General features: G+C 39.7%; 1 protein-coding gene across 2 annotated transcripts in view; it reads left to right on the top strand.

The window, feature by feature from the left end:
* Nucleotides 1–12,808, top strand: part of OLFM4 (olfactomedin 4) — a 47,737-nt gene extending 34,929 nt beyond the window's left edge. For both annotated transcript variants that reach the window (XM_068182270.1, XM_068182271.1), the window contains exons 5-7: nucleotides 2,197–2,409; nucleotides 3,312–3,465; nucleotides 10,892–12,808. In XM_068182270.1, the coding sequence (XP_068038371.1) occupies nucleotides 2,197–2,409; nucleotides 3,312–3,465; nucleotides 10,892–11,685 (1,161 nt within the window). In that variant the 3' untranslated portion in view covers nucleotides 11,686–12,808. The remainder of the gene's footprint in view (nucleotides 1–2,196; nucleotides 2,410–3,311; nucleotides 3,466–10,891) is intronic.
* Nucleotides 12,809–13,438: the final 630 nt, after the last annotated feature.

Consider the following 13,438-nt stretch of genomic DNA (forward strand, 5'->3'; position numbering starts at 1 on the left):
TGTCCAATAATTTGCCAGGGGAGCTATTAGCTGAAGTTCTCTGTGATGCTGGTGTGGCTGTGCAGAGCACTGCAGTGATGGTGCTAGTTCAGGCTCAGCTATACTCTGCTGGATGGTGTTGATGTGTCCTTAAATGACCTATATGGTTGACTGAGTGAAAATCCTCTAATATGGGAGGAGAACTTCAGGTCTGCATTCTGCAGTCAGGGCTGAAATAAGTATGTATGCCTTGTTCCAGCCCTCAGCATTTTGTCCAGGCTCTGAAAACCCTGGAGAAAACTTCAAATTCACAGGTTACTCACTAATGAGTAGCCATCATAAATTCCAGCAGCCTGTTTATTTCAGTGGTTTGTAGATTTGGTCTGTATTGCATTATTACCAGTATTACCGTGAGAAAGTTCACTAATTATTTCCAGTATTACGATGAGAAAGGTTATTAATACGTAGACAAATTTCCAGATATCTCTGTGACAGGCATAACTTCACACAGCAGTGCAATTTTGCTCAAAAATGGACTTGCTTCATACTTCTCAGGCTGTAATTTTTTGTTGTTGTTCTTGAACAAACTCTAGACACACAGTTTAAACATTTGCCTTTGAATAATTTTTCCAGATGATTTTTCAGAGGTTCTCTTTCAATGCCAAACTGATTTTGGTGATCACTGAAAGTGTGAGGTCCAAGTACCTCTGACTTTTCCAAAAGGATTGGTTCTTCCTTATTCCCTACCAGATGATGGTGGCACCTAGGCCAAGGGGTCCCAGCTGTCACTGTTGCCAGTTACAAGGAGCTAGGTCTAGGTCTTTTAGGTTGTTATTTTTTTGATTCTTAATTGTATAACTTTAATTATATAACTTTTGATTCTTAATTCAATAACTTGAAGTTATCCTGGCTTGATCAGGGATATCTAGAGCATCCAGTGCTGTGAGCCAGGGCGCTTCTGCTACAGCTTGTGGAAACTTGACAGTTTTGAGCAGCTTGAAGTCTGGCTGCACACATTTAGAACAGAAGATCTGTTTCAAACTCAGATTTAAATACATGGAACCGAGCATCCTGGTTTTGGTGTATACAACGTATGTCCATGCAGGGTTTTTGTAGTGGCTTAAGATTTATAGTGTAGTTGTGCCATTATTGATAATTATACTTCTGAATAGAGTATCTACTCTTATGCTTCTCCTCCTTAATCCACATCACTACGTAACTTATAAATTTCCATGGAAATTACAGTGCTGTAGATAGAGGCACAAATACCATCTGAGGGTATGAATATGAAGTTACTAGTGCAACAAACTATGTATTCCTACTTATCTTTTGTGATATCATTATATATGGAGCATATGGGAGAGAAATTATGCCCCTTTACCAAAGCGTTAAGTTTCAAGGAACTCATATTTCTAAGGAAAGTCCCAAATCCATATAATATTTGTAACATTCTGCTTCACAATGCTTGTGCTGTGACCTTTATCTCAGCAGATATATGTGTGAAAATATATTTATCTGGACAACTATTTAATGCTTCAAAGAGTGAAAAGGCTGCTATATAAATCATTCCAGCTAATGCCTGCCATATATTTAATGCTTTCATTTAAACCAGATTTGATTTTTAACACTGTGTTTAAATATTTCCTCCCTGCCCAAAGACAAGCATCAAATAAATTCTGCCAATGTTTGACACAATTCAAATGTATACAGGGTAAAGTCCTATTTGGATTCAGAGTTTATAGGAAATGAAGTTGAAAAACTTGGAGATCCTTTATTGCATTTTGCAGCCTTCTCTGGTTGCTTTTGAGAGATAATACACTGCAGATTTCCTAATAAAATTTTCACCAATGTAAGCTCTTGGCATACTGAGGATAAAATTAGCTCAAAGAGACAATATTGGCAATGAATTAAAAAAATTGAAGGCTGTGAGTAAAATTCTGCCTTCAGTTATCCCCAGGCATTTCTGAGGGGATTTTGTGAAAACTGCCAACAAAAAATGAGGGTTAAATTTTATATTTTTTAATGGATGTGATGAGAATTACATTTATGCAATTTATGTAAAGAATATATATGGCAAGTATGTGGAAGATATGCATAGGGTACTCAGAAATAAATATATTTTATATATATATTTCTCAGAAATACAGTAAGGATGTCAGACAGCCTTGTCTTATTTCCTAACCTGGACTTGAATATGTATCTCTTTTTTTCTTTCAGGTTAAGGAGTACTCAAAAAGAATTGAACTGTATCAGCAGCAAATTGTCAATCTAACCATCAGAGTGCAGCAAGTGGAGATGGGCAGTGTCTCTTACACAGAACTGGACTTCCAGTTACTGAAAGTGGAAATCAGTGACCTAGAGAGACTGGTCACTCAGCTGAAACCCAGCATTGTTGGAAGCAATGCCATCGTTGAGCAAATATATTTGGAGGTATTGCCAAGGTCTTAATTAGCCACAGAGGGTTCAAGTACACAGATAGTCCATTCTCTCTTTAGTGTTTAGGTTGAGGAAATGCAGTCTGTCTCTACTGCAGCTAGCAGAATTATTTTAGCATTTCATCAGCATAAATTAAAAGAAAGCTTGACCTTAAATGTATTGTCTTATTCCCTGCTATAGAGCACAGAAAAGTAAAGAAACCCCAAAGCAAATGGAGTCCACTCTGGTTTTACCAAATATCTGCCCAAAAGTTAAAAGTTTTGCATAGCGTTAAACACATAAGCTGATTAAATTATTATAATAAATATTAATTTACAGACCCCCATGCTTGAAAGCTTCCATGCTTTAATTTAGATAATTAAAAAATTAGCTTCTTGTTGCTAAGGCAGTGGCTCAATCAATAAGAAATCAAGAAGTGGGAAAGATTATCACCTTCCTAGCAGACTATAAATCACATTTTCAAAATTGTACTTAATCACTCACCTAGAGAGAATAATTACTTAAGATGGAAAGTGAAATCTCATTTGCTCCATTGTCCTCTATATCATCAAGCAGGTGATTAAAAAAACTATTTATCTTTGCAAATAAAATTTACAGATATTTTTTGTAAGGCTGGAATAAATACCTTTTATATTCAACAGCTACTTGCCTAAGACTCTCCAGATAGTTTTATGCCACAAATAAAATAACACTATTTTTGCATGCTGTTACACAACTTAGTCCTAAAGCATATCCTTGTGGTTATGTACTCTGCTGGAAATGTCAAGCTGAGGCTACGAGGATAAGGCCTATTTCTTAGAACCTTTATCTGTAGCATCCTCTGTGGTCAGCCCTACCTGCAAATATCTATAAAATAACATTGACATTAAACTTGCTGTTTTTTTTTTCCTCTCTAGATCACTAATCTGACTATACTGGTAAATGAACTAGAGTCACTGGACAAAAATAATGTCCTTGCAATTCGTCGACAAATTGCGTCTCTGCAGAAACGGTTGAAAGAGTGTGAAGAGAACGCAACCAAAACTACACCACCCCCTTATTTCCCACCAGGTAAGCATTTCTGTTGGGTAACACATAAGAGATAAGATAATACGTGGTTAGAACTGTAAATGCAGAGACTTCCCTTTGTTAATATTAAATACAATTGTAATGATACTCCTTAGCTCTTGAAAAATTGAGCTGACAGCTCCTAATGTTTCATCAATGGTACAAAAGGAAAACGAAAGCAGGAATAATTCTTACAAACACAGTAGCTGTTTTCAGCTAGAAGTAGTTGCAGTCTTCCTCTTACCTATAGTTTGAAAAGTGGATCTTTATCCCTCTTCTCTTTTTGCTTTTTTTTTTTTCCCAGAACAATTACCTGTGGGAAACAATATATTTTTTTTACTAACTAGCTTTGATTTTCAGTAGTTCCTGTGAAAGTGACCTGTATTAGTGGCAATATTGCTCTAATGCTGCTTGGAAAATGTATGAGCAACTGTTGATGCACTAAAGCTGTAGATATGTAAGCTCCAGAGGGGAGCTTTGCATGAAGATTACTTTTGCTTGACAATCAAAAGATGCTTCTAAAACAGGTGGTCAAAGGAGCTGGGGGAAAACTCTGGTCTCAGGAAGATAAGGAGGAGCTGTATTACTGATTTCAATGGAACTAAGGTTGTATAGTTTTCTTAACTAGGAAAGGTTATATTCTGGGGCATGGATCAATGGCTCTCAGAGTGCAGTTCATATAATGGTGTTGAGTTACAGGGTGTGTGGTAATTAGTTTATAACTGAAAGAACTTTTGTCTGGACATTGTGTTCAGTTTGAAAAAATCACATTGTGAGTGAATCATAATCTGAGAGCTTTTGAGAGTCATATATGACATTCTGGAGCAAAACATTTAGGAAACACTAGATGAGATATGCCAAGTCAAGAATCCCAGTTGCTAACAGACAGGAGGATTTCTAAAACCATGTTGGTTCCCTCAGTGTTTTATACACAGCGGTTTCCTTTAGCCCAGAGTATTGTAAGAGCAAAAGTGCTGTGTTGTATACAATACCCAGGGGAAGAGTCTTGCTTTTACACGTAAGCTGGTTAACAATCAGCTAGAGGAGCCTATAGTAAAGGAGGAGCTGTGTCCTGCTTTCAAGGAGCACAAATTTGCACCTACCAGCATTTAGCTCTCATCACCTTGAGGTCAGCTAATTATTTGAAAGGTGAGAGGCAGAAATACAAGCTTCCCTTATGGTGAGCAGTCCTTCCTTAGGACTTCATGGCAATGCAAGCAGTTGCTGTGTTTCTCTGACAGAATGCATGAGTAACACCTTGTCTGGGAATCAGACAGGAGAAAAATCTGAAACAAAAACCTTCAGTAAAAAGATCTCAATGCCTTTCTCTGCTCCTTAAGGAAGGGCTTAAAATATTTCATTGGAAAAAACTCCACAATGTTTTAGAAGAATATTTGAGGGTGATGGTGTGTGAAAAGAAACAATCTCATACTCTTCAAGCCTACAGCAAGCTTTTGTTTTGATGAGAAAGTACTGAACAAGAGTACTGTGTCCTTCCATGAGTGATGGACGAGGGGCCTGCTTTTATCTCCTGGGTGGTTGGTGTGTCTGTGGGACATAGCAGCTTTCACTGTGTAGGAAAGGGGAAACCACTTGGAGTGCAACTCTATGCAGGGATAGGCAAGTCATGGTCTAGAGCAGAATGGTAGCTCTGGGGTGGATAAATGGAACTGCATGGAATTGTGACTGTAATAGACTTATTCAGCATTGTTTCCCAGGTCACAGTAGGGAGATGGGTAGACTTTATCTGGACCCAAAATAGTATTGCTTCAGCATTGCCTTATTCCTGACTGGTCAGACAGCTCAGGCACCTTTGCATAAGGCAACAATGCATTGTAGCAGAAAAGAATAAAGGAGGTAAAAACAACTTGGTATAACAACTTCCAGAGAATTACCAGCACTGAAATCAGCTGAGGACAACCTCTGGTGTTGTCTGTGAGTTTTTCTGTCCAGAGTTAGGAACTTGGGAGGAATTGGAGGATGTGTGTGAGTGTATTAGCACATGGCCTCCTTTAGGGTGAGTGTGGTCTCTGAGGATGGCACAAAGGACTGGCAGAGAAACTGTTGTATGCTGGCAAGTTTTCTTCGTGTTGGGAAATGCTAGCTCTACAGATAATCCAGGTGTTGGGTAGGCTCAGATCCCTGCTAATCCACACAGGACTAGCATATTGTGACTTGTGTGACTCATGGGGAGCAACCATCATCTATGCAGAGGACTTTGTAGAGCAGCTACATGTCCTGCAGACTGTATCTGAAAACACTTAAAAGCAATAAGATATTTTTGCTTGGGAACATGGAGTAAGTATGTGACAAAGCTGCATCTCCTGGCTGGTCATTTTGGGGGTGCTGCATGGATGCTCACAGCTAAGTCTCTGGGGCTTTCTAGGACCCATTTGTGTGTTTGAATACAATTTCAGTATGTTTTCTCTGCAAGCTTGAGTGTCTTGAATTCCTGCCAAACCTCTTGGCCTTGCCCCGATTTTAGTTCATATTATATTTATAATGTTTGTATTAAACTGACTCTTTGTCCTGTTTTCAGATTGCTTTTTCTTTCCCCCTTCATCCTTCTCCTGCATATTTTGGGTAGGCAGCATGAACTAGAGAGAGATTGGCTAATCCCCAAGCTGTCTAAGATCATGAGTCTAAATGCAAGTTTAATTAAAGCTTCTTGCTTCACATTGCTGTAGTATGCAGCCCCTCTGACTCTGTCCCCCAAGGCTTTTGCTGCTGTATTTCTTCAAGTGAGCAGGCTTGTTCTCAAATAACAGAGCAGAAAGAAATCACTGGTTTCCATTTGCCTTACCCTGACTGGAGTGTTGTGTGTCTGAGTATCTGATATATAGGTAGTCATCCCCATCATTGTCACTGGCTCTCCTATCTGCAATGGTTCATGGCATTTCTCTCCTCACCACTCCAGTGGGAAGAAATCCTTATCCATTAGTTTTCCTTTGGGCTGATCTCATGTGGCTGCATTGGGTAGGTATAGACAGAAATGACCCCAAGGTAGTCTTTTGAGGACTCTGCAGCAGATGCTGTGTTGCACCTCACTAAAATGATCTGAGAGAGGAAGCAGGGAGAAGTGAGTTAGGTGAAATTCAAAGGCAAAATGGAAAGAAAGGAAAAAAGGAGCAGCATTGGGTTTTTTTTTATTCCTGGATTTTATATACTCAGAAATTAAGGGTTTTGAGCTACTGGTGAGTAGGTCTCAGCAGGAAGAATACCTGGAGTAGCCTAATGCTGAAACTCAGGCAATCCTATTGGAGTCCTACAGTGATTTCACTCTTAGTTTGTTTTAACTCATCCCTTCCTCTACCCCATCCCCTGTTAGATGTTGCCAACACAGATCTTATTTTATGCAGCTGCAAGCCTGTGTCTGTCCCCCATGATGCTGGTGAAAGACTGGAATGTCTTTGTGGGTCTTCCTGGGTCAGTGAGATAGCAGGAGCCTTTAGAGCTCTTTCCTTCAGAGCTCAGTCTTTCGTGTCCTTTCGTGTCTCAAGCCCTCGTAAGGCTAAGAAACAGCTCCTACATCTGGATGCAGTGGTTGATCTGATGGGAGGGGAAGGGTGCACATCTGATGCTTAGGAGCCTGTGTGAGAATGTAGCACCAGCCTGCTTCTGGTGTCAGTACCCCTTGTGGGAGTTCCTTCCAGTGTGGCTCCCACCTTGTCTTGCAACCTTTGTCGGCATAGGCCAAGGGTGGTCCCTTCTCTTCTACAATCAGATGCAGCTGCTTGGTGGGAATAGGCTGCTGGAATGTTTTCTTGTATTGCTGGAGTAAGAAGCTGATGTGTTCTGTCAGTGCTTCAGAGTGAAGTGGGTAAAGGGAAGACCCAGCAGCATGTGCCTCATGCTCAGTTCTGTAGCCTGTTAGCCAAGCAAGTCAGGCACTCTTCAGTCCTGACAACTAGGTGTCAGCTCTTTTTCTGATGAATCAGAAGCATAAGTATATCATCTATAGAGCTGAGATACTGGTTCTTTATGTGGGGACAAGTATGTGTGTGTACCTTTGCTAGTCCTTCCCTTGTCTGTTTGCTACATAAACACAAGACAAAGGAAGGCAGAAATACCAGGATGTCATTTATCTGTGGCCCAAAACAATGGAGAAAGGAGTTAAAAACTTGAAAGTTTGAATAATGCATATGGATTTATTTCAAGTACCTTCTAATATTTACAGAATTACATGACACTTTGTTTCCTTTGTGCATTTTTTCCCCCAAGATCTAAACAGGGAAGCAAGTTTAGATTAAATAAACAACAATGAATTCTTCTGAACCTGTGTGAAAGACAGATCACCCCCAACTACCACAGAGGATTTTTGTAAAAAAAATAATAATTATGGGAGAATTTTCAAGGAAATAAAAATCAAGCACGTACTCTATAGAAACCTCAGACAATTTTTGATGTCATTAAAACGGAACACACATCTAACTTTATTTTAATAATTCATTGTTTCATAAATAAAAACCAAATAAGTGTTCAGCAGAGAGATCTCTTTAAGGGAAGAAATAATAATTTATTTCTTTTGTAAAAAAAGGTCTCTCTGCTGAACACACGTTTGTTTTTTATTTATGAAACAATGTATAAATTATTAAAATAAATCTGGAATTGTGTTCTGCTTAATGACAAGAAAAATTATTTGAGGTCGCATATAGATGAGCTTATCAGTATTTCACTACCTGAAAGCTTCAGTGCTACATTTTTTTAAACAAATGAAGAGTTTTAGAGCATTTAATAACCATTTAATTCTGAGAAGTTTATTGTGATTTAAGCACAGTAATATATTCAATATGTCACCAGATTTAAAGAAGTCCTCATGCCAGAGTTAACAATACATAATAGAGATATGAGGAAAAAAAAACCAGTTCAAATTGATGTATGCAGCTGGCAGGCTGCAAGCCATTTTGCACTGGCTGCCTTAGCTTTCTTCCTTTGTATGAGCTGAGGTGTAAGCACCTCCAAATGCTGGTAGCTGTGCCAAGTGCTGAGGCCATGTTACTAGACATGCTACGTGCCATTTCCAGAGATCCAGCCTGGCCAGCCATACAGCAGTGCCTGCCTTGTGTGCTATGTTTGGAAATGAGGTTTCTGCTCCAGGGCCTCATCCTTTGTAAAGCACTTAAGTGCATGCTTAAATGCTCATCTGCTCTGAGCCAGAAATGCTGATTTGAATGGATTCTTGGTGGCAAGAAGGAAAGCAGCATTCAACAAGGGTCATGCCATGTTTCAGCTGCAAGAAACCCAGGACACAAAAGTGTCTGGGGGAGGATATGGGAGTATTTACAATTTCTGCCACCTTCTCTGCCATCAGATGGAGACTAAGTGATGAAGAGCTACTCTCATGGGCAATACTGCCACCAAGGAAGTTGCCGACATGACCTGGGGACATAGGGATTTATCTCATTATAGTGATTTATATTTAATATAAAACTGCATCCCACCTTCCTCACAGATGTTGAGAGAAGGCTGCAGGTGAATCACATGTCCTCCAGGTCACAGTCACTAGCATAAGACAGTACAAAACTGTGAGGAGTGAAGGTGTTATGCAGTAGGAGCAGAGACATAGTACATTTTGAGAGAGGGGGAGACATGCAGAGCTTCACTGCCCAAACCAACTTTACACATTGGCCCAAATGTCAGTGCTTGGACACTACTAACATTCAGGACACAGGTTTTCTAGTCCCATAGGTAGAGCACCTTTCTCCTAGGCAAAGCAGATCAGAAAAAGATTTCTCTGCTTTTGTAACTGCATTTTTTCACCAATTATGTTGTTTCCCAGTCTTTTTCCAAGTAGACTACTTCAGATTGGTCTGCCTCTAATTTTACTTCTTTCTGTGAGATAGACTGCAAAGCCTTTGAGAACAAAATATCTCCTAGACCTTTCCTGTCTGTGGTTTCAAGAGTTTCCAATTCATCTCCATAAGTATTGCCTGGCCATGCTTAGGGATGGTCAGGTTTGAGGGCAAAAGAAAAAATCTTTCTCTGTTATTCCTCTTTCTTCTTTGTGCTAAGACAGAGGTTATTTATATGCCAGACATCCCTTCATATGACTGAGCTTACAAGCCATTCTTGTCATAGAAGCTGCAAGAAATTGTGATATGATTCCCACTCAAAGTATTAAAACCTCAAAAGTTAGTTTTGACTTTCATCAGCACTATAGCTGTCAGAGCACGGAGTTCCTGTTTTGAGGTAGGTGTTATTAATACCAAAATTTGTGGCCATTATTTAATCACTAATTGATGTGTGAGACTTGGTCTATTCATATTATACCCCATCTTTAATAAGGAAGGCTATCCTGTGGCTAGAGCACCCTGGTGAACTGGGAAACATTGGAGTACCACTAAGCTTGTGAGCTGGTGCCAGCCACTTGATATCTCTGTCTCTGTTACCTCAGGTGAAGATAACCTTACAGAGAAAAATCTGGGACACTTTTGTGGCAGTAATACAAAAAGCTAATATTAACAGTTGGAAAAGTGCATGCTAGTTTTTGCCAGTGGCAGCTTCACACTCATCAGAAGCCCAGGGACATTTTTGAGTGGAGTTTTTTTCCTACCAGTGACTTACAATATTAAGAATTTATCAGGAAACAGGAATGTCACTAATTCAGCATGAGTAAAATAAAACTGTTTCTTGTATTGAAATTATTTTTTCCATGATGCTGAAAATGGTTTTACAGTTGATATGTGTAAAACAGAGCTGTTCTGCTTCAGCTTGAAATCATATTTTCTTTAGCATTGCCCCACATGAAAAGTCAGAGTAATATCAGTGTATATTTCCTGGGCTGTGGTTGTTACTTTCTGCAGATTTCTTTGAGGGCCTGAGGTGGAAGGCACCATGTGGCTGTGACACACAGTTGTAAAGCTGTGATTCTGACAGCAGAATGCTAATCTGAAATGTGACTCTGGAATTACTGCTGCTTCTGCTTCTTTCTTCCCCTTCACAGTGAAATACACAGAAATCAGATGCTCCTCATTCTTTTTTTCCCCAGCTCCCATGCTTTCAGTTCCACTGAGGTAGAAAATAACCTAAAATGCTTCTAAAATTGTATTTTCCAAGGGATTTCCTAATGCATCAGGCTGGCCTGCCTCAAATGGGTAGAAACAGAAATCTGTCCCTTGTATGGAACAGCACAATGAGCACTTACTTACTGTGACTTAATCCCCCACCTTCTCTTTAAAATAAGTGTAATAATATGTACTCTATTTTTTTTCTGAGTTTTTGAGTCAACTTGGAACACTGGGTGCCGTCCAGTTGCTGACCTTGGCCCAAAATGAGCCTTTTACACATGAAGCTGTGCATTTATGTGTGTGCTTGGTCACAAAACTATTCCTACTAAGCACAGTCTAGAGGCTACGGTCTGCAAAACCTCTCCCCTTGTAATGACATTTGGAAAACCTGTTTGTTTTGGTTTTTTTCTCTTTACTTACAGGTACCTGCGTTCACCATGGACCGATGAATGTTAGCCAGCCTTATGTTGCCAAGCTGAACTGGAGAGGATTTTCCTACAAATATGGTTCCTGGGGTAGAGATTATGATCCCTCTAACCCAGACAAGGAAGTCTATTGGGTTGCACCATTGAACACCGATGGGAGATACTTAGAATACTTCAGAATTTATAATTCCTTTGATGATTTGCTGCTGTTTAAATACGCATATGAAAGGAGAATAACATACGGGGAAGGAAGTGGTGCTGCCCTTTATAAAAATTACTTGTACTATCATCTTTATGGTTCGAGATATATGGTGAAGCACAATATAAAAACAAACACAGAGGTTTTGAGGAAGCAGCTTCCAAATGCTGCTATTGGTAACCGCTTCTCTTATGCAGGCGTAGCGTGGCAGGACATAGATTTTGCCGTGGATGAAAGTGGGTTATGGGTAATATATTCAACTGAAAATAACGTGGGCAACATTGTGATTAGCAAGCTCAATGAGACCACACTTGATGTGCTAAATACTTGGCAGACGAGACAGTACAAGCCATCTGTTTCCAATGCTTTCATGTTATGTGGTGTTCTTTATGCCACAAGGCCATTGAACACTAAGAAAGAGGAGATCTTCTACATGTATGACACAAGAACTGGTCAAGAAAATAGAGTTAGTATCATCATGGATAAAAAGTTAGATACAATCCAGAGTATTGATTATAGCCCCACAGATCAAAAACTTTATGTTTACAGTGACGGTTACCTTGTAAGATATGATGTGACTTTTCAGCCTTAGGACCTCAGGGACATATGCATATGATAAAACTGGCAGCAGCCAATATGAGAGATCCAATGGAACTTCAGACAATGCTACTGCCAGTTCAGAGTTCATCTGGTCTGATGACCTGTATGTGGGGGTGTCATACAGGTACTTATACTCTTTAAAGGGATTGCCCACTCTGACCACTAATATTGCTGGCAGCAGTTGGCACTATGGGTTTTTTTAGGTTTTTCTTGGTGTTTATTGGTGCTCAGTGCTGTGCAATTGTCCTGTCTCTGGGGGTAGATTCAGTGCATAGATTTAGTGCTTTTTGTTTGCAGAAATAGCTGGGCACAGACTATCTGGTGACCGAGTAGATAATTACCCACTGATTTGCATTTGTCAGAGTAACACAAGCAAGGCACTCAGAAACAGAATGATTTTCCACTGATCTTCATCAGAGTGAAATGAGGCCTCAGAGAAATTAATTCAAGGATTAAAATAGATTAGGAAAGTAGACTTGGTCGAAAGACAGCAATCCATTTGTTAGGTGGAAGCCGTGGTATCTAGCTCAAGACTTCAGGAGGGAGGGTAAAAATGCACTTTGCTGTGTAAATGCTACCACAGGAAGAGAAGGCATTGTGGAAGGGACAGGGTTTACTGCCCTTGATAGCAGTGATGCAGTGGGACACTGGCTCCTGGCCCCCAACTATAGCTGCCTCTGAGCAGTTCCAACACTCTCCCAAGTTGCCACATAACTAGGCTGCCTTACTTACTGGAGTGCTTGTGGAGGCAAAACTGGCAGTATGCTTTTCATCAATGTTCCCTTCTGTCCCACTCTGCTTCCCTTATTAATTCTGTGTGTCTAAACCTGGCCCTACGAATGGTCTTACTATAATCTAGCTATATACTTCATTTCCCAGCCAGTGCAGTGTAAAGAGCACTGTTTTCCTTTTCTTTATGTTCTTCTAAGTTTATGCAAATCCTCCCATTGACTTTATTGGCCACGAGTGGCTCTTGGTGTATATAATGCATTGCCATGGAATAACAGACGCGTTATTTGACGTGCCTCTTTTCAACATTTTTGCCATTCTGTAATTAGATTCCTGAGAGCCTCATTAATCTAGGCTCCTATTTGTTCCCTGGATAATTCTGTCTTGCAGCAAGGTAAGAGGTCTTATGGAAAACATAAGTCTGGTCAAACTAGTTGAAATATGATATGGTTTTCATTTTTTTAATGATTATTGTGTGATAGTTTCTGAATATGTGCACTGTCTTATTTTTATCATGTCAGAAAGCAAGCTAAAACACTGAAATTCAGAGCTCTGAAATGACAAAGAAAGCAGTTCATGTGGTTTATTTTCTTCTGTTGCATATGCAACCATGTCTGTGTCCTTTGATAATCAAAAACAACATGCAAATGATTGCTTTTGTTTTAATAAAGAACTGTTTCAAAGAATCTCAGCTGTTCTATAGAGCCATTTAAAGCTATTTGTGACAAACAGGTAACTTCTGGGATGCAATGGGAGCCCTGGGCACCAAATATTTGAAACAGGATCACTGCACTCACTTGGTCTCTGTGTGCTTAAGTAGGAGCAATGAAAGGTGTGAATCTATATGTCAACAAGTATGGAAGGGGAGCTTTATTTCTCTGCATGGAAATATGTTAGCTGGCTAGGGCAACACTTCTTCACCAAGCTGAGATGTTACTCAAGATATTGGAGGCAGATGAACTGAGAACATGTTTTGAATCCAGGTGCTGCCACTTATCAGGTATCAGCATCTGTTT

This window comes from Anomalospiza imberbis, chromosome 2 (assembly GCF_031753505.1).
Source record: "Anomalospiza imberbis isolate Cuckoo-Finch-1a 21T00152 chromosome 2, ASM3175350v1, whole genome shotgun sequence".
Classification (NCBI taxonomy): Eukaryota; Metazoa; Chordata; class Aves; order Passeriformes; family Viduidae; genus Anomalospiza; species Anomalospiza imberbis.